Source organism: Lichenostomus cassidix, unplaced genomic scaffold (genome assembly GCF_008360975.1).
Source record: "Lichenostomus cassidix isolate B80296 unplaced genomic scaffold, HeHo_3.0 HiC_scaffold_772, whole genome shotgun sequence".
NCBI classification, from domain to species: Eukaryota; Metazoa; Chordata; class Aves; order Passeriformes; family Meliphagidae; genus Lichenostomus; species Lichenostomus cassidix.
This window is the reverse complement of record NW_028147600.1, coordinates 114,591-132,284: the sequence shown is the minus strand read 5'-3', so window position 1 is coordinate 132,284 and position 17,694 is coordinate 114,591. Positions and strand designations below refer to the sequence as shown.

Sequence of the window (17,694 nt, the reverse complement as noted above, 5' to 3'; positions counted from 1 at the left end):
GTGTGACACCAGTGACCTCAATGACCCCAATGACCCCTGTGTGACCCCCAGGTGTCCCCAGTGACATTAGTGACACCAGTGACCCCAGTGTGACCTCAGTGTGACCCCAGTGACACCAGTGACACCCAGTGACATTAGTGACACCAGTGTGACACTAGTAACCCCCAGGTGACCCCCAATGTCCCCAGTGACATTAGTGACACCAGTGACACCAGGGGACCCCAGTGACCCCAGTTGCCCCCAGGTGACCCCCAGGCGTCCCCAGTGTCCCTCGATGTCCCCAAGGTCCCCAGTTGCCCCCCAGTGTCCCCAATGCCCCCAGATGCCCTCAGGTGTCCCCAGATGTCCCCAGGTGCCCCCAGGTGTCTCCAATGCCCCCAGATGCCCCCAGATGTGCCCAGTTGCCCCCAGGTGTCCCCAGTTGCCCCCAGTTGCCCCCAGGTGTCCCCAGATGTCCCCAGTTGCCCCCAGGTGACCCCCAGATGCCCCCAATGTTCCCAGTGTCCCCAGATGCCCCCAGATGCCCCCCGATGACCCCCAGGTGTCCCCAGGTGTCCCCTTGGGTCACTGGAGGTTGCGGAAGGTCAGCAGAGGTGACCTCTCGGGCATGAGGATGAAGCGAAACACGGTGGGGACGTCCTGGGTGGACACGGCCTGGATGGAGAAGTTCTGCAGCACCTGGGGGGCAAAACCGGGTGGGTTGGGGTAAATCCAGGTGGGTTGGGGTAAATCCGGGTGGGTTGGGGTAAATCCAGGTGGGTTGGGGTAAATCCAGGTGGGTTGGGGGTAAATCCAGGTGGGTTGGGGCAAAACCGGGTGGGTTGGGGCAAATCCAGGTGGGTTGGGGCAAATCCAGGTGGGTTGGGGCAAAACCGGGTGGGTTGGGGTAAATCCAGGTGGGTTGGGGCAAAACCGGGTGGGTTGGGGTAAATCCAGGTGGGTTGGGGCAAATCCAGGTGGGTTGGGGCAAAATGAGGTGGTTTGGGTCAAACTGAGATGGTTTTGGGGCAAATCCAGGTGGGTTGGGGCAAAACCGGGTGGGTTGGGGCAAACTGAGATGGTTTTGGGTCAAGTCAAGGTGGTTTTGGGTCAACCCAAGGCGTTGGGTTGAACTAAGAGATCGTTGGGCAAACCAAGACCTTTGTTGGGTCAAACCAAAACCTTGGTTGGTCAAACCAAGACCTCGTTAGGTCAAACCAAGACCTTCTTGAATCACCCCAAGACTTTGGGTCAATCCAAGACCTCATTGGCCAAACCAAGACCTTTTTGGGTCAAACCAAGACCACATTGGACAAACCAAAATTTTGGGTCAAACCGAGTCTTTGGGTCAAACCAAGACCTGGTTGGTCAAACCAAAATCTCATTGGTCAAACCAAGACCTGGTTGGTCTAACCAAGGTCTCATTGGACCAAACCAAGACCTCATTGGGTCAAACCAAGACCTTCTTGAATCACCCCAAGATTTTGGGTCAAAATAAAACCTCATTGGACCAAACCAAGACCTCACTGAATCACCCCAAGACCTCATTGGGTCAAACCAAGAGGTCATTGGACTAAACTAAGACTTTGGGCCAAACCAAGATTTTGGCTCAAACCAAGACCTCATTGGCCAGACCAAGACCTCACTGGTCAAAACCAAGATCTCATTGGCCAAACCAAGACCTCATTGGGTCAAACCAATATGTTTTTGGGTCAAACCAACACCTGGTTGGAGCAAACCAAGACCTCCTTGAATGTCCCCAACACCTCATTGGCCAAACCAAGACCTCATTGAGCCAACCCAAAATTTTGGGTCAAACTAAGACCTCACTGGCCAAACCAAGATCTCATTGGACCAAACCAAGACCTCATTGACCAAACCAAGACCTCCTTGAATCACCCCAAGACCTCATTGGTCCAACCCAAGACCCCAGTGGCCAAACCCACCCCCCACCTTGCCCCACCCCCCCCAGGCTCCTCCCCCTCTCACGTGGGCCAGGAAGAGCATCATCTCGGCCTCGGCCAGGCGCCGCCCGATGCACTGCCGCGCGCCGAAGCCGAAGGCCAGCGCCTTGAAGGAGGTGGAGTCGTCCTTGGCCAGCCAGCGGCGCGGCTCGTAGCGCTCGGGCTGCGGGAACACCTCGGGGCAGCGGCCCATGGCGTACAGAGACACCTGGCACAGGGTCTGAGGGGGTTTGGGGTGGTTTTGGGGTGATTTTGGGGTGTTTTGGGGTGTTTTGGTACTGTTTTGGGGTGGTTTTGGGGTGATTTGGGTGATTTTGGGGTGGTTTTGGGGTGTTTTGGGGTGTTTTGGGGTGTTTTGGGGTGTTTTGGTACTGTTTTGGGGTGGTTTTGGGGTGATTTTGGGGTGGTTTTGGGGTGTTTTGGGGTGATTTTGGGGTGGTTTTGGGGTGTTCAGGGCCACCTGGCACAGTGTCTGCGGGCAGCTCCAGCCTGAGCCCCAGCTTTACGTTGATTTTGGGGTTTGTGGTGTTAGTGGGTGGCGTTTAGTGTGTTTAGGGTTTCCTTTAGCATTTAGTGTTTAGTGTTCTGGTTAGCTGTAGTGTTTAGTGTTTCATTTAGCGTTTGGTGTTTGGTGTTTAGTATTTAGTGTTTACTATTTACTGTTTAATATTTCATTTCATGTTTAGTATTTTGTTTAGTGTTTAGTATTTCTGTTAGTGTTTACTATTTAGTATTTAGTGTTTCGGTTAGCGTGTTGTTTAGGGTTTTGTGTTTAGTGTTTCATTTAGTGTTTAGCGTTTAGTATTTAGTGCTTTGGTTAGTGTTTTCTGTTTGGTTTAGTGTGTGGCTGAAGTGGGTTTAGTGTTTTGTTTAGTGTTTAGAGTTTAGTGTTTCATTTAGTATTCAGTATTTCCATTAGTGTTTAGTATTTGGTTGAGGGTTTAGTGTTTACTCTTTCGGTTAGTATTTAGTATTTAGTATTCGGTTAGTATTTAGTATTTAGTATTAGTAGTGTTTCAGTTAGTCTTTAGTGTTTAGTATTTTGTTTACTGTTTAATGTTTAGTATTTTGTTTACTGTTTAATGTTTAGTATTTTGTTTAGTGTGTGGCTAAAGTGTGTTTAGTATTTAATATTTCAGTTAGTGTTCAGTATTTTGTATTTAGTGTTTAGTATTTAGTGTTTAGTGTTTCATTTAATGTGTGGCTAAAGTGTGTTTAGTATTTAATATTTCTGTTAGTATTTAGTATTTATTGTTCAGTATTTCGGTCAGTGTGTGGTGTTAGTGTTTGGTGTTTCATTTAACGTGTGGTGTTTAGGATTTCGTGTTTTTGTTAGTGTTTACTGTTTAGTGTTTAGTGTTTCATTTAGTGTGTGGCTAAAGTGTGTTTAGTGTTTAGTGTTGAGTATTCAGTGTTTAGTGTTTAATATTTAGTGTTTCATTTCTCGTTCAGTGTTGTGTTCTGATCAGTGTGTTTGGTGTTAATGTTTAATATTTCAGTTCCTGTGCTGGTTGGTGTTTGTTTTGTGTTTGGTGTTTAGTGTTTTGGTTACTATTTTGGTTATTGTGGGTTTAGTGGTTAGTATTTCAGTTATTGTTTGGTGTTTACTGTTTAATATTCCATTTAGTGTTTAGTGTCTAATATTTCAGTTAGTGTTTGGTGTTTAGTATTTAGTGTTTAATATTCCATTTATTGTTTAGTGTTTAGCATTTCATTCAGTGTGTGCTGTTCAGTGTTTAGTGTTTAGTGTCTAATATTCCAACTAGTGTTTAATGTCTAATATTCCATTTAGTGTTTACTATTCACAGTTTTGGTTAGTGTTTAGTATTTCGGTTAGTGTTTAGGGTTTCGGTCAGTGTGTGGCTAAAGTGTGTGTCGTGTGTTGGGTTTAGTGTTTAGTATTTTGTTTAGTTTGTGGTGTTTAGTGTTTAGGGTTTAGGGTTTAGGGTTTAGGGTTTAGTGTTTCATTTAGCATTTCATGTTCAGTGTTGTGTTCCAGTTAGTGTGTTTGGTGTTTGGTGTTTAATATTTCAGTTAGTGTTTAGCATTTAGTGTTTAGTATTTAAAATTTCGTTTACTGTTTAGTGTTTAGTATTCTGTTAGTGTGTGATGTTTACGTTAGTGTTCAGTGTTTGGTGTTTAGTGTTTAATATTCCATTTATTGTTTAGTGTTTAGTGCTTAATATTTTGTTTACTGTTTACTATTTGGTCAGTGTGTGATGTTTAGGTTGGTGTTTGGTGTTTAGTGTTTAATATTCCATTTAGTGTTTAGTGTTTAGTGTTTAATATTCCATTTATTGTGTGGTATTTAGTGTTCAGTGTTTAGGATTTCAGTTAGTGTTTAGTGATTAGCATTCAGTGTTTAGTGTTTAATATTTCATTTAGTGTTCAGTGTTTAGTGTTTTGGTTAGTTTGTGGTGTTTTGTGTTTAGAGTTTTGTTTAGTATTTAGTATTTAGTGTTTAGTATTTGGTATTTTATTTAGTATTTAGTGTTTAGTATTTAGTGTTTTATTTAGTATTTAGTATTTAGTATTTAGTGTTTTGTATTTAGTATTTAGTATTTCATTTAGTATTTAATATTTAGTGTTTAGTATTTCTCTTAGTGTGTTTACTGTTTAGTATTTCATTTAGTATTTAGCATTTAGTGTTTGGTTTAAAATTTAGTATTTCAGTTAACTGTGGTGTTTAGTGTTTGATATTTTGGTTAATATTTAGTGTTTAATATTTCATTTAGCATAGTTAGTGTTTAGTGTTTAATATTTCGTTTAGCATTTAATATTTCATTTACTGTTTATTATTTCATTTAGTGTTTATTGTTTAGTATTTAGTTTAGTTTGTGGTGTTTAGTGTTCAGTATTCAGTATTTTGATTAGTGTTTAGTATTTAGCGTTTAGTGTTTATTCTCCTAACTTTTTCCAGTGATCTTTTTCTGCCCTAAATGCATCCTAAAAATATTTTATAAATAATTCTAATTTTTATTTTATTAACTTTATCCACTGAGTTCTGTGTGCTCTAAATGCATCCTAAAAATATTTAATAAATTATTCTAATCTTTATTCTCTTAATTTTGTCGAGTGACCTCTTTGTGCCCTAAATTTACCTTAAAAACCTTTAATAAATTAATCTAATTTTTATTTTCTTAACTTTATCCAGTGAGCTCTGTGTGCTCTAAATGCACCTTAAAGGATTTAATAAATTATTCTAATTTTCCTTCTCCTAACTTTGCCTGACCTCTGTTTTAGGTAAATTTTTTAGGTTTCACACCGTTCTGGGACCCCAAAATCCCCCAAAATAAAAAAATCCCCAAAAACTCCCAAAAATCCCCCAAAAATCCACCAAATCCCCAAAATTCCCCAAAATTCCTGAAAAATTCCCCAAAATCTCCCAAAATCCCCCAAATCCCAAGAACTCCCCAAAATCTCCCAAAATCCCCAAAAATCCCCCAAGACTCCCAAAAATCTCCCCAAAAATCATTCTGAAAATCACAAAATCTCAAAATACCCAAAATCCTTAAAAAGTCCATAACCCAAAATATCCCAAAACTCTGGAAAATCCCCCAAATATCCCAAATCCCCCAAAACTCCTAACCCCCAAAAAACTCCCCAACCCCCAACACTCCCCAAATCCCCCAAAATCCCCAAATCCAAAAAATCCCCAAAATACCCCCAAATTCCTGAAAATCCCCCAAAATCTTCCGAAATTCCCCGAAAAATCCCCCAAAACTTCCCAAAAATCTCCCAAAAAATCCCTGAAAAATCCCAAAAAATCCCTCAAACCCCCCAAAACCCCCCAAAACCCCCCAAAATCCCCAAAATCCCCAAATCCCCATCCCGGCTCACCCCCGCCGGCACTCGGTAGTTGTTCAGCACAACATCTCTGGCTGGATAGCGCTGGACGCTGATTCCCACCGGGTACAGCCTGGATTGGGGGAATTTTGGGGTTTTTTGGGGTTTTTTTGGGATCTTTTTGGATTTTTGGGGTGTTTGGGGTGTCTCCTCCCAGTATGAACCAGTATAACCCAGTGCCACCCAGTATGGAGAGCCCCAGTGATTCCCACCGGGTACAGCCTGGATTGGGGATTTGGGGTTTTTGGGGTTTTTTGGGGTTTTTTGGGATTTTTGGGGATTTTTTGGGATTTTTGGGGTGTTTGGGGTGTCTCCTCCCAGTATGAACCAGTATAACCCAGTGCCATCCGGTCCATCCCAGTCCAAACCAGTCCAAACCAGTTCCCTTTTTATCCCTAAAATCCCCATTTTTCACCCTAAAACTGCTCCGTTTTTCCCTCCCAGTCCATCCCAGTATAAACCAGTCCAAACCAGTCCCTCCCAGTTCCCTTTTTATCTCTAAAACTCCCATTTTGCCCCTAAAATCCCCATTTTTGCCCCTTAAATCCGCATTTTTCACCCCAAAACCGCCGCGTTTTTCCCTCCCAGTCCATCCCAAACCCCTCCCAGTCCCTCCCAGTATAAACCAGTCCCTCCCAGTCCATTCCCAGTCCATCCCAGTCCCTCCCAGTTCCCTTTTTATCCCCAAAACTCCCATTTTTGCCTCTAAAATCCCCATTTGTCACCCCAAAAGCACCACATTTTTCCCTCCCAGGCCATCCCAGTATAAACCAGTCCCTCCCAGTCCATCCCAGTCCCTCCCAGTTCATTCCCAGTCCATTCCCAGCTCCCTTTTTATCCCTAAAACTCCCATTTTTGCCCCTAAAATCCCCATTTTTTCATCCTAAAACCATTGTGTTTTTCCCTCCCAGTCCCTCCCAGTCCCTCCCAGTCCATTCCCAGTCCATTCCCAGTTCTCCCCCAGTCCCTCCCCGTCCCCCCCAGTATAAACCAATTCCCTTTATATCCCTAAAACTCCCATTTTTGCCCCTAAAATCCCCATTTTTCACCCTAAAACCGCTGTGTTTGTCCCTCCCAGTATAAACCAGTCCCTCCCAGTCCAAACGAGTATCCCCAGTGCTCCCAGTTCCCCCCAGTCCCTCCCAGTCCATTCCCAGTTCATTCCCAATTCCCTTTTTACCCCCAAAACTCCCATTTTCGCCCCTAAAATCCCCATTTTTCACCCTAAAACCATTGCGTGTTTCCCTCCCAGTCCCTCCCAGTCCATTCCTAGTCCCTCCCAGTATAAACCAGTCCATTCCCAGTCCCTCCCAGTCTCACCTCAGGGTCTCTTTAATCGCAGCTCTCAGCAGCGGCAAAGCTCCCAGCAGCTCGGCCAGGGCTTGGGGTGACCCTGTGACCTCCGAGTGACCACTGGGGACACCCGAGTGACCACTGGGGACACCCGAGTGACCCTCGGGGACACCAGAGTGACCACTGGGGACACCAGAGTGACCACTGGGGACACCTGAGTGACCCTCGGGGACACCAGAGTGACCACTGGGGACACCCGAGTGACCCTCGGGGACCCCCGGGAGCCCCGAAATCCCCGAGATCCCCGCGATCCCTCCGGCCGCTCGCAGCTCCTCCCGCAGAGCTCTTTGCACCTCAGGGTTGCGGCCGAGCTCGAACAGGGTGAACAGCAGGGGGATGGCGGTCTGGGGAGGGGGAAAAATGGGGGTGAGAGACCCCAAAAGTGACCCTCGAGATCCCCAAAAACCCCCCTAGAGCCCCCAGATCTGAAATCCCCTATAAACTCCCCAAATTCCCAATAAATCCCCAAAATAACTGAGCTGGAACAGGGTGAACAGCAGGGGGATGGCAGTCTGGGGAGGGGAAAAGGGCGTGAGAGACCCCAAAAGTGACCCCAAATTGACCCCAAATTGACCCCTGGGACCCCCCCACCCCAAAATGCCCCCAAACCCCCTTCTGAGTGCCTCCCCCACCCCAAATCCACCCCAATGCCCCCAAATCGCCCCCAAATCTCCCCCAAATACCCCCAAATTCTCCCCAAATCCACCCCAAATCCCCCCAAATCCCTCCCAAATACCTCCCAAATACCCCAAATACCCCCAAATCCACCCCAAATCCACCCAAATTCCCCCTAAATTCCCCCAAATCCTCTGGGTATCTCCCCGCCCCGACCCAAATCCTCCAAATCCACCCAAAATCTCCACCAAACCCCCTCTGGGTGTCTCCCCACCCCAAATTCCCCCCAAATACCCCCTAAATCCCCCTAAATCCCTCCAAAATCCCCAAAACCCCAAATCCACCCCAAATCCCCCCAAGCCCCTCCCCGCGCCCCCCGCCCCAATTCCCGCCCCTCCTCACGGTGTCCACGCCGCCCGCGGTGAACTCGGTGACATTGGCCTTGATGGAGGGCAGGGGGAGCTGAGCCTGGACCAGCAGCTCGGCCAGGACCCCCCCGGGGAGACCCCCGAGACCCCCGAGACCCCCGGGACCCCCAGAGGGACCCCCAGAGGGACCCCCGGCGGGACCCCCGGCGGGACCCCCGGGCGGGTTGCCGCGGCAGAACTCGCGGTAAATGCGCTGAATGTTCTCGTCAGCTGCGGGGAGGGAAATTTGGGGAGGGGGTTAGGGGTGGGGGGGGCTGGGACCCCCAAATTGACCCTCAAATTGGGGTGGGGGGCGCTGGGACCCCCGGGTGGTACCCCAAATTGGGGTGGGGGGTGTTGAGACCCTCAAATTTGGGTTAGGGGGCAATGGGACCCTCACTCTGTACCCTAAATTTGGGTTAGAAGGCACTGGGACCCCCGGGTTATACCCCAAATAGGGGTGGGGATTTCTCTGGGGGTCTCAGGGGTATCTCTGGTGGTCTCGGGGGGTCTCTGGGGGTCTCAGGGTGATCGCAGGGTGGTCCCTGGGGGTCTCCCTCTCCACTCACCGTGCTGGAAGATGAGGTCCCAGCCTGTCCCTGCTCTGTCCCTATAGGGCTTCCCTGGGGTTTTCTGGGGTTTTCTGGGATGGGGATATCTCTGGGGGTCTCAGGGTGATCCCTGGGGGTCCCGGGGGTCCCTGGGGGTCTCCCCACCCTCTCACCGTGCTGGAAGATGACATCCCAGGCTGTCCCTATAGGGTTTCCCTGGGGGTCTCAGGATGGGGATATCTCGGGGGTCTCAGGGTGATCTCTGGGGATATCTCGGGGGTCTCTGGGGGTCTGAGGGATATCTCTGGGGGTCCCTGGGGGTCTCTGGGGGTCTCCCCGCCCTCTCACCGTGCTGGAAGATGGCATCCCAGGCTGTCCCTGCTCTGTCCCTATAGGGTTTCCCTGGGTGGGGATATCTCGGGGGTCTCAGGGATTTCTCGGGGGTCCCTGGGGGTCTCCCCGCCCTCTCACCGTGCTGGAAGATGACATCCCAGGCTGTCCCTAGAGTGGTCCCTGCTCTGTCCCTATAGGGTTTCCCTGGGTGGGGATATCTCGGGGGTCTCAGGGATTTCCCTGGTGGTCCCTGGGGGTCCCTGGGGGTCTCTGGGGGTCTCTGGGGGTCTCCCCGCCCTCTCACCGTGCTGGAAGATGGCATCCCAGGCGCGGAGGTGTCGCCGCCAGACGGGGGGCTGCAGGCGCAGCAGGGCGGGCGGCAGGAAGAGCAGCGGCAGGGTGGTGCTCAGCATCTCCTCCAGAGCCCCCAGGAAGCGCTGCGCCCCCTCCCCAGAGCCCCCCGAGACCCCCAGCAGCCCCAGGCGCTCCCCGTACAGGGCGTAGCTGCTGGCTGCGGGGAGAGAGGGAAATTTGGGGTGGGGGAGGCGGAGAGACCCCCATAGCCACCCCCAAATTGTGATCCCCGAATTTGGAACCCTGAGAGACCCCCGGGACCCCCACTGTGAACTCCAAATTTGGGGTGGGGGAGGCGGAGAGATCCCCAGTGTGAACCCCAAATTTGGGGTGGGGGGAGAATGAGAGACCCCCATTGTGAACCCCAAAATTTGGAACCCTGAGAGACCCCCGGGATCCCCAGTGTCACCCCCAAATTTGGGGTGGGGGGACACCGAGAGACCCCCGAGACCCCCATTGTCACCCCGAAATTTGGAACCCTGAGAGACCCCCATTGTGATCCCCAAATTCCCTGGGGGTCTCACCCCTTTTAGATCCCGAAATTTGGGGTGAGGGGAGACGGAGAGACCCCCATAGTCACCCCCAAATTGTGATCCCCGAATTTGGAACCCTGAGAGACCCCCGGGACCCCCACTGTGAACTCCAAATTTGGGGTGGGGGAGGCGGAGAGACCCCCATTGTCACCCCCAAATTAACTGGGGGTCTCACCCCTTTTAGATCCCGAAATTTGGGGTGGGGGGAGACGGAGAGACCCCCATTGGGAACCCCGAAATTTGGGTGGAGGAGACTGGGAGACCCCCGGGACCCCCATTGTCACCCCGAAATTTGGAACCCTGAGAGACCCCCGGGACCCCCATTGTCACCCCAGAATTTGGTGAGGGTCCCTGTGGGTCTCATTTCCCCAAGCTGGTGGTCCCATTGCCACCCACGGTGGCCTCGGGGGTCTCATTTGCCCCCCAATCCGGGGGTCCCATCGTCACCCCAGTCTGGGGGTCTCGGGGGTCTCACTTCCCTCCCAATCTGGGGGTCCCATTGTCACTTCCCCAATCCCCTGGGGGTCCCCGGGGGTCCCATCGTCACCCCAATTCGGGGGTCTCGGGGGTCCCATTGTCCCCCACGGTGGTCCCGAGGGTCTCATTTCCCCCCAGTCTGGGGGTCCCATTAGCCACTCAAGCCAGGGGTCCCACTGTCGCCCCAAACCCGGGGGTCCCGAGGGTCTCACCCCACCCCAACCCCGCTGGTCTCGAGGGTCTCGGGGGTCTCCCACCCCAACCGGGGGGGTCTCGGGGGTCCCATTGCCACCCAACCCGGTGGTCCCATTGTCACCTTCCCAATCCCCAGGGGGTCCCGGGGGTCTCCCACCCCAAACCCGGCGGTCCCGGGGGTCTCAGGGGTCCCACTGTCACCCCACCCCAACCCGGGGGTCTAGGGGGTCTCATTTCCCCCCAAATCCGGTGGTCCCAATGGTCCCGGGGGTCCCGGGGGTCCCGGGAGTCTCATTTCCCCCCAAACCCGGGGGTCCCGGGGGTCTCGGGGGTCCCTGGGGTCCCACTGTCACCCCAAACCCGGCGGTCCCTGTGGTCCCGGTGGTCTCTCACCCACCCTCGAGCGTGAAGCGGAAGAGCAGCGGGTGGGGGTCGATGGTCAGAGCCCCCCCGGGGGTCTCCCGGATCCTGCGGCGAAGATTTTGGGCAAAATCCGCAGCGACCGAGTGGAGCAGCGGCAGGAAGTGCCGGACGGCGGCTGGGGACAGCACGGCCCGGTTCAGGGCCAGCCGGTCTGCCCGCCAGGCGGGGCCGTTCCTATAAAAACCCCAAAAATATCCTAATTGGGGTGACAGGGACAGGGACAGCACGGCCCGGTTCAGGGCCAGCCGGTCTGCCCGCCAGGCGGGGCCGTTCCTATAAAAACCCCAAAAATATCCTAATTGGGGTGACAGGGACAGGGACAGCACGGCCCGGTTTAGGGCCAGCCGGTCAGCCCGCCAGGCGGGGCCGTTCCTATAAAAACCCCATAAAAACCCCAAAAAATTTGAATTGGGGTGACAGGGACAGGGACAGCACGGCCCGGTTCAGGGCCAGCCGGTCCGCCCGCCAGGCGGGGCCGTTCCTATAAAAACCCCATAAAAACCCCAAAAAATTTGAATTGGGGTGACAGGGACAGGGACAGCACGGCCCGGTTCAGGGCCAGCCGGTCTGCCCGCCAGGCGGGGCCGTTCCTGAGAAAAAACCCCAAAAATATCCTAAAAACCCTGATTTGGGGTGACAGGGACAGGGACAGCACGGCCCGGTTCAGGGCCAGCCGGTCCGCCCGCCAGGCGGGGCCGTTCCTATAAAAACCCCAAAAAATATCCTAAAAATCCCCCATTGGGGTGACAGGGACAGGGACAGCACGGCCCGGTTTAGGGCCAGCCGGTCCGCCCGCCAGGCGGGGCCGTTCCTATAAAAACCCCATAAAAACCCCTAAAAACCCTGATTTGGGGTGACAGGGACAGGGACAGCACGGCCCGGTTCAGGGCCAGCCGGTCCGAGCGCCAGGCGGGGCCGTTCCTATAAAAACCCCAAAAAATATCCTAAAAACCCTGAATTGGGGTGACAGGGACAGGGACAGCACGGCTCGGTTCAGGGCCAGCCGGTCCGCCCGCCAGGCGGGGCCGTTCCTGAGAAAAAATCCCAAAAAATATCCTAATTGGGGTGACAGGGACAGGGCCAAGTGAGGTCTGAGTGCCACACTGTGCCATTCCTGATCCCAAAAAACCCCAAAAAACCCCCTAAATTGGGGTGACAGGGACAGCACGGCTCGGTTCAGAGATGTTCCTACACAAAAAACCCAAAAAAACCCCAAAAACCCCAAAAATGGGGTGACAGGGACAGGACAGGTGAGGTCTGAGCGCCACACGGGGCCATTCCTGACCCCAAAAAATCCCCAAAAACCCCAAACTGGGACAGGGAGGGACACAGGGATAGGGACAGGTAAGGGACAGGACAGATCCTCCTCACCCTTGTGCCAGTGTTGCCTCCCAGTGCTCCCAGTTCCCCCAGTGCCCCAGTATCCCAATATCCCATTATCCCCAGTATGCCATCCCAGTGCTCCCAGTATCCCAATATCCCATTATCCCCAGTATCCCAGTGCTCCCAGCATCCCCATTATCCCCAGTACCCGATCCCAGTGTTCCCAGTTGCCCCAGTGCTCCAGTGCCCCAGTATCCCAGTATCCCCAGTATCCCAGTGCTCCCAGTGCTCCCAGTATCCCAGTGTCCAAACATCCCCAGTATTCCATTATCCCCAGTATCCCATCCCAGTGCTCCCAGTACCGCTCAGTGCTCCATCTCAGTGACTCCCATGCCCCATCCCAGTTCATCCCAGTATGCCCAGTGCTCCCAGTTCACTCACAGCAGGAAGAGCCTGCAGGCTGCAGTGAGCACTCCAGGCTGCCATGCCATCCCAGTGCTCCCAGTGCTCCCAGTACCCCATCCCAGCGACTCCCAGTATCCCATCCCAGTATCCCCCAGTTCCTCCCAGTGCTCCCAGTTCACTCACAGGAGGAAGAGCCCACAGCGCTGTCCCCGCAGGCTCCGGTGCGCGCTCCAGGCAGTGATCCCATCCCAGTGCTCCCAGTGCTCCCAGTACCCCCAGTACCCCATCCCAGTGACTCCAATGCACAATCCCAGTTCCTCCCAGTATCCCCCAGTATCCCCAGTCACTCACAGCAGGAACAGCCCGCACTGCTGTCCCCGCAGGCTCCGGTGCGCGCTCCACGCTGCGATCCCATCCCAGTGTTCCCAGTGCTCCCAGTGCTCCCAGTACCCCCCAATACTCCCATCCCAGCACTCCCAGCACTCCATCCCAGTTCCTCCCAGTTCATCCCAGTATCCCCAGTCACTCACAGCAGGAACAGCCCGCACTGCTGTCCCCGCAGGCTCCGGTGCGCGCTCCACGCCGCGATCCCATCCCAGTGCTCCCAGTACCCCCTGTACCCCATCCCAGTGACTCCAATGTCCCATCCCAGTTCATCCCAGTTCATCCCAGTGCTCCCAGTCACTCACAGCAGGAACAAGCCGCACTGCTGTCCCCGCAGGCTCCGGTGCGCGCTCCACGCCGCGATCCCATCCCAGTGCTCCCAGTGCTCCCAGTACCCCCAGTAACCCTCACTACCCTATCCCAGCACTCCATCCCAGTATCCCCAGTTCCTCCCAGTTCATCCCAGTATCCCCAGTTCACTCACAGCAGGAAGAGCCCGCACTGCTGTCCCCGCAGGCTCCGGTGCGCGCTCCAGGCGATGCCATCCCAGTGCTCCCAGTGCTCCCAGTGCCCCTCAATGCCCCATCCCAGTGACTCCAATGCACAATCCCAGTATCTCCCAGTATCTCCCAATGCTCCCAGTTCACTCACAGGAGGAACAAGCCGCACTGCTGTCCCCGCAGGCTCTGGTGCGCGCTCCACGCCGCGATCCCAGTGCTCCCAGTGCTCCCAGTACCCCATCCCAGTGACTCCAATGCCCCATCCCAGTTCATCCCAGTCACTCACAGCAGGAACAAGCCGCACTGCTGTCCCCGCAGGCTCCGGTGCGCGCTCCAGGCAGTGATCCCATCCCAGTGCTCCCAGTGCTCCCAGTGCTCCCAGTACCCCCAGTAACCCTCACTACCCTATCCCAGCACTCCATCCCAGTATCCCCCAGTTCATCCCAGTATCCCCAGTCACTCACAGCAGGAAGAGCCCGCACTGCTGTCCCCGCAGGCTCCGGTGCGCGCTCCAGGCAGTGATCCCATCCCAGTGCTCCCAGTACCCCCAGTAACCCTCACTACCCTATCCCAGCACTCCATCCCAGTTCCTCCCAGTTCATCCCAGTATCCCCAGTCACTCACAGCAGGAACAAGCCGCACTGCTGTCCCCGCAGGCTCCGGTGCGCGCTCCACGCCGCGATCCCAGTGCTCCCAGTGCTCCCAGTACCCCTCAATACTCCCATCCCAGCACTCCCAGCACTCCATCCCAGTATCCCCCAGTATCCCCCAGTATCCCCAGTCACTCACAGCAGGAACAAGCCGCACTGCTGTCCCCGCAGGCTCCGGTGCGCGCTCCACGCCGCGATCCTATCCCAGTGCTCCCAGTGCTCCCAGTCCCCCTCAATGCCCCATCCCAGTGACTCCAATGCACAATCCCAGTTCCTCCCAGTATCCCCAGTCACTCACAGGAGGAACAGCCCGCACTGCTGTCCCCGCAGGCTCCGGTGCGCGCTCCACGCCGCGATCCCCATCCTGCGGGGAAAGTCTCCCTCTGCCCGCAGCAGCTGCGCCGCGTCCTGGGGCAGCAGGATGTTCACACAGTCCAGCGAGCCAACGCGCTCCCTGCGCCCCAAAATACCCCAAAAACCCTCAGTGGGACCCCAAAAATGGGGAACCCCCAGTGCAGAGAGCCCACGCGCTCCCTGCGCCCCAAAACACCCCAAAAAAACCTCAGTGGGACCCCAAAAATGGGGAACCCACAGTGCAGAGAGCCCACGCGCTCCCTGCGCCCCAAAACACCCCAAAAAAACCTCAGTGGGACCCCAAAAATGGGGAATCCACAGTCCAGGGAGCCCACGCGCTCCCTGCGCCCCAAAAAACCCCAAAATCCCAAACTGGATACCTCAGTGGGACTCCAAAAATGGGGAACCCCCAGTGCAGAGAGCCCACGTGCTCCCTGAGCCCCAAATAACCCCAAAAACCCTCAGTGGGACCCCAAAAATGGGGAACCCACAGTCCAGGGAGCCCACGCGCTCCCTGCGCCCCAAAACACCCCAAAATCCCAAATTGGATACCTCAGTGGGACTCCAAAAATGGGGAACCCCCAGTGCAGAGAGCCAACGCGCTCCCTGCGCCCCAAAACACCCCAAAAACCCTCAGTGGGACCCCAAAAATGGAGAACCCCCAGTGCAGAGAGCTCACGCGCTCCCTGCGCCCCAAAAAACCCCAAAAAAACCTCAGTGGGACCCCAAAATGGGAAACCCAGAGTGCAGAGAGCCCACGCGCTCCCTGCGCCCCAAAACACCCCAAAAAACCCCCAAAAAAGGGGAGATTCAGGGTCAAGGGGGAACCTCCAGTCCAGCGACCCCACGTGCTCCCTGCGCCCCAAAAAACCCCAAAATCCCAAATTGGATACCTCAGTGGGACCCCAAAAATGGGGAACCCACAGTCCAGGGAGCCCACGCGGTCCCTGCGCCCCAAAAAACTCCAAAAACCCTCAGTGGGACCCCAAAAATTAGGAACTCCCAGTGCAGAGAGCCCACGCACTCCCTGCGCCCCAAAACACCCAAAAAACCCCGAAATTGGACACTTTAATAGGACCCCAAAAACCCCAAAACCGGGGAGACTCGGAGTCAGTGGGAAACCCACAGTCCAGCGACCCAACGCAGTCCCTGCGCCCCAAAAAACCCCCAAAAAAACCCTCAGTGAGACCCCAAAAATGGGGAACCCCCAGTGCAGCGACCCAACGAGGTCCCTGCGCCCCAAAAAACCCCCAAAACCGGGGAGATTCAGGGTCAAGGGGGAACCCACAGTCCAGGGAGCTCACGCGGTCCCTGCGCCCCAAAAAAAACCCCAAATGGGACACCTTAGTAGGACCCCAAAAATGAGGAACGTCCAGTCCAGCGAGCCAACGCTCCCCTCACCTTGGATTGTCCCCTCACCTGTACACGGGTCCCAGCCGCCGGAAGCCCCCCGAGGGTCACCTGTCCCCCCATTCCCGATGTCCCCCAGGTGTCACCTGTCCCCCCGGTGTCCCCAGGTGTCCCCTCACCTGTACACGGGTCCCAGCCGCCGGAAGCCCCCCAGGTGTCACCTGTCCCCCCATTCCCGGTGTCCCCAGGTGTCCCCAGGTGTCCCCTCACCTGTACACGGGTCCCAGCCGCCGGAAGCCCCCCTCCACGCGGCGGTGGAAGTTCTCGAAGCCCCCCTGGCTCCAGAGGCTCAGCAGGTTCAGCCAGCGGTTCGCTCCTGCCCGCGGCATCTCCTCGAACGGCCGCGGGACCCCCGGGGGGGGCGAGACCCCCGAGCTGAGAGCCCGGCGAGACCCCAGACCCCATAGCCGGCCCGGGGAGACCCCCGAGCTGAGAGACCCCCGACCCCATAGCGAGTCCGAGGAGACCCCCGAGCTCCGAACCCCCCGACCCCACAGCCGGGCCGGGGAGACCCCCGAGCTGAGCCCCCGGCGAGCCCCCCGACCCCATAGCCAGCCTGGGGTGCTCATGGCTGCGGGACCCCCGGAATTCCCCCCTTTTTAGAGCTGCGAGACCCCCGAAATTCCCCCCTTTTATGGCTCTAGGACCCCCGCAAAGCCCCCCTTTTATCTCCCCTTTTCTCGCCCCCCTTTTATCTCCCGTTACCGCCCCGCCCAAGGCCGGCGGGAGGGGCTGGGGGCCACCGGGGGGGCTGGGGGGACATGGGGGGTGGGGAGGGAGCTGGGGGGGTCCCCGAGATGTGGGGCAGAGCCCGGAGACCCCCCAGATCTATGGGGCACAGCTGGAGATGTGGGGCAGCCCCCGATCTATGGGGCAGCGCTGGAATATTGGGGGATCCGGGAGATGTGGGGCAGAGCCGGGCTATGGGGTGGGGAGGGGGCTGGGGGGTCCCAGGATGTGGGGCAGAGCCCGGAGACCCCCCAGATCTATGGGGTACAGCTGGAGATGTGGGGCAGCCCCCCAAATGTGGGGTGGGGAGGGGTCGGAGGCCCCCCGGGAATTGGGGCTCCCCGAGATGTGGGGCAGAGCCCGAGCGGGACCCACAGAGCATCAACCCCCAGCGCCCCATAGCACCCTATAGCCCCAGCCCCACATCCACCCCATAGCACCCCATAGCACCCCGCAGAGCCTCACCCCACAGCACCCTATAGCCCCAGCCCCACACATCCACCCCATAGCACCCCATAGCACCCTATAGCCCCAGCCCCACATCCACCCCATAGCACCCCATAGCACCCTATAGCCCCAGCCCCACATCCACCCCATAGCACCCCATAGCACCCCGCAGAGCCTCACCCCACATCCACCCCACATCATCCCATAGCACCCCATAGCACCCCACAGCCCCAGCCCCACACCCACCCCACAGCCCCCCAGGGTCGCGCTGAGCTCTGCTATGGGGCAGCCCCAGAGCGGGGGTGGGTTAGGTATGGGTGGGGTTTGGGGGGCTATGGGGGTTCGGGGGGCTATAGAGGTTCTGGGGGGCTATGGGGTTTGGGCGGCTATGGGGGTCCTGCTGGGCTATGGGGGGCTATGGGGGTTCGGGGGGCTATACGGGGTTATGGGGAATTCTGGGGG

The 17,694-nt window shown here is 55.3% G+C and overlaps 1 protein-coding gene across 1 annotated transcript; it reads right to left on the bottom strand.

The window, feature by feature from the left end:
- Positions 1 to 547: 547 nt before the first annotated feature.
- LOC146421839 (cytochrome P450 11B, mitochondrial-like) lies at positions 548 to 16,461 on the bottom strand. Its single transcript, XM_085047012.1, has 11 exons — positions 16,267 to 16,461; positions 14,591 to 14,746; positions 11,005 to 11,204; positions 9,353 to 9,559; positions 8,339 to 8,395; positions 8,160 to 8,257; positions 7,396 to 7,486; positions 7,110 to 7,185; positions 5,784 to 5,862; positions 1,969 to 2,163; positions 548 to 678 (listed from the first exon to the last, which is right to left on the bottom strand). The coding sequence occupies exons 1-11, from the start codon at positions 16,383 to 16,385 to the stop codon at positions 565 to 567; spliced, it is 1,392 nt and encodes a 463-aa protein (XP_084903138.1). The 5' UTR covers positions 16,386 to 16,461; the 3' UTR covers positions 548 to 564.
- Between the last annotated feature and the right edge of the window lie 1,233 nt (positions 16,462 to 17,694).

Excerpts from the sequence above, each read along its gene's own strand:
- LOC146421839 (XM_085047012.1), bottom strand. The coding sequence starts at position 16,385 with ATGCCGCGGGCAGGAGCGAACCGCTGGCTGAACCTGCTGAGCCTCTGG. Across the intron at positions 7,487-8,159 it reads CCGCGGGCGGCGTGGACACC|ACCGCCATCCCCCTGCTGTT; the intron begins GTGAGGAGGGGC and ends CCCCCTCCCCAG. Across the intron at positions 2,164-5,783 it reads ACTACCGAGTGCCGGCGGGG|ACCCTGTGCCAGGTGTCTCT; the intron begins GTGAGCCGGGAT and ends AAACCCCCTCAG.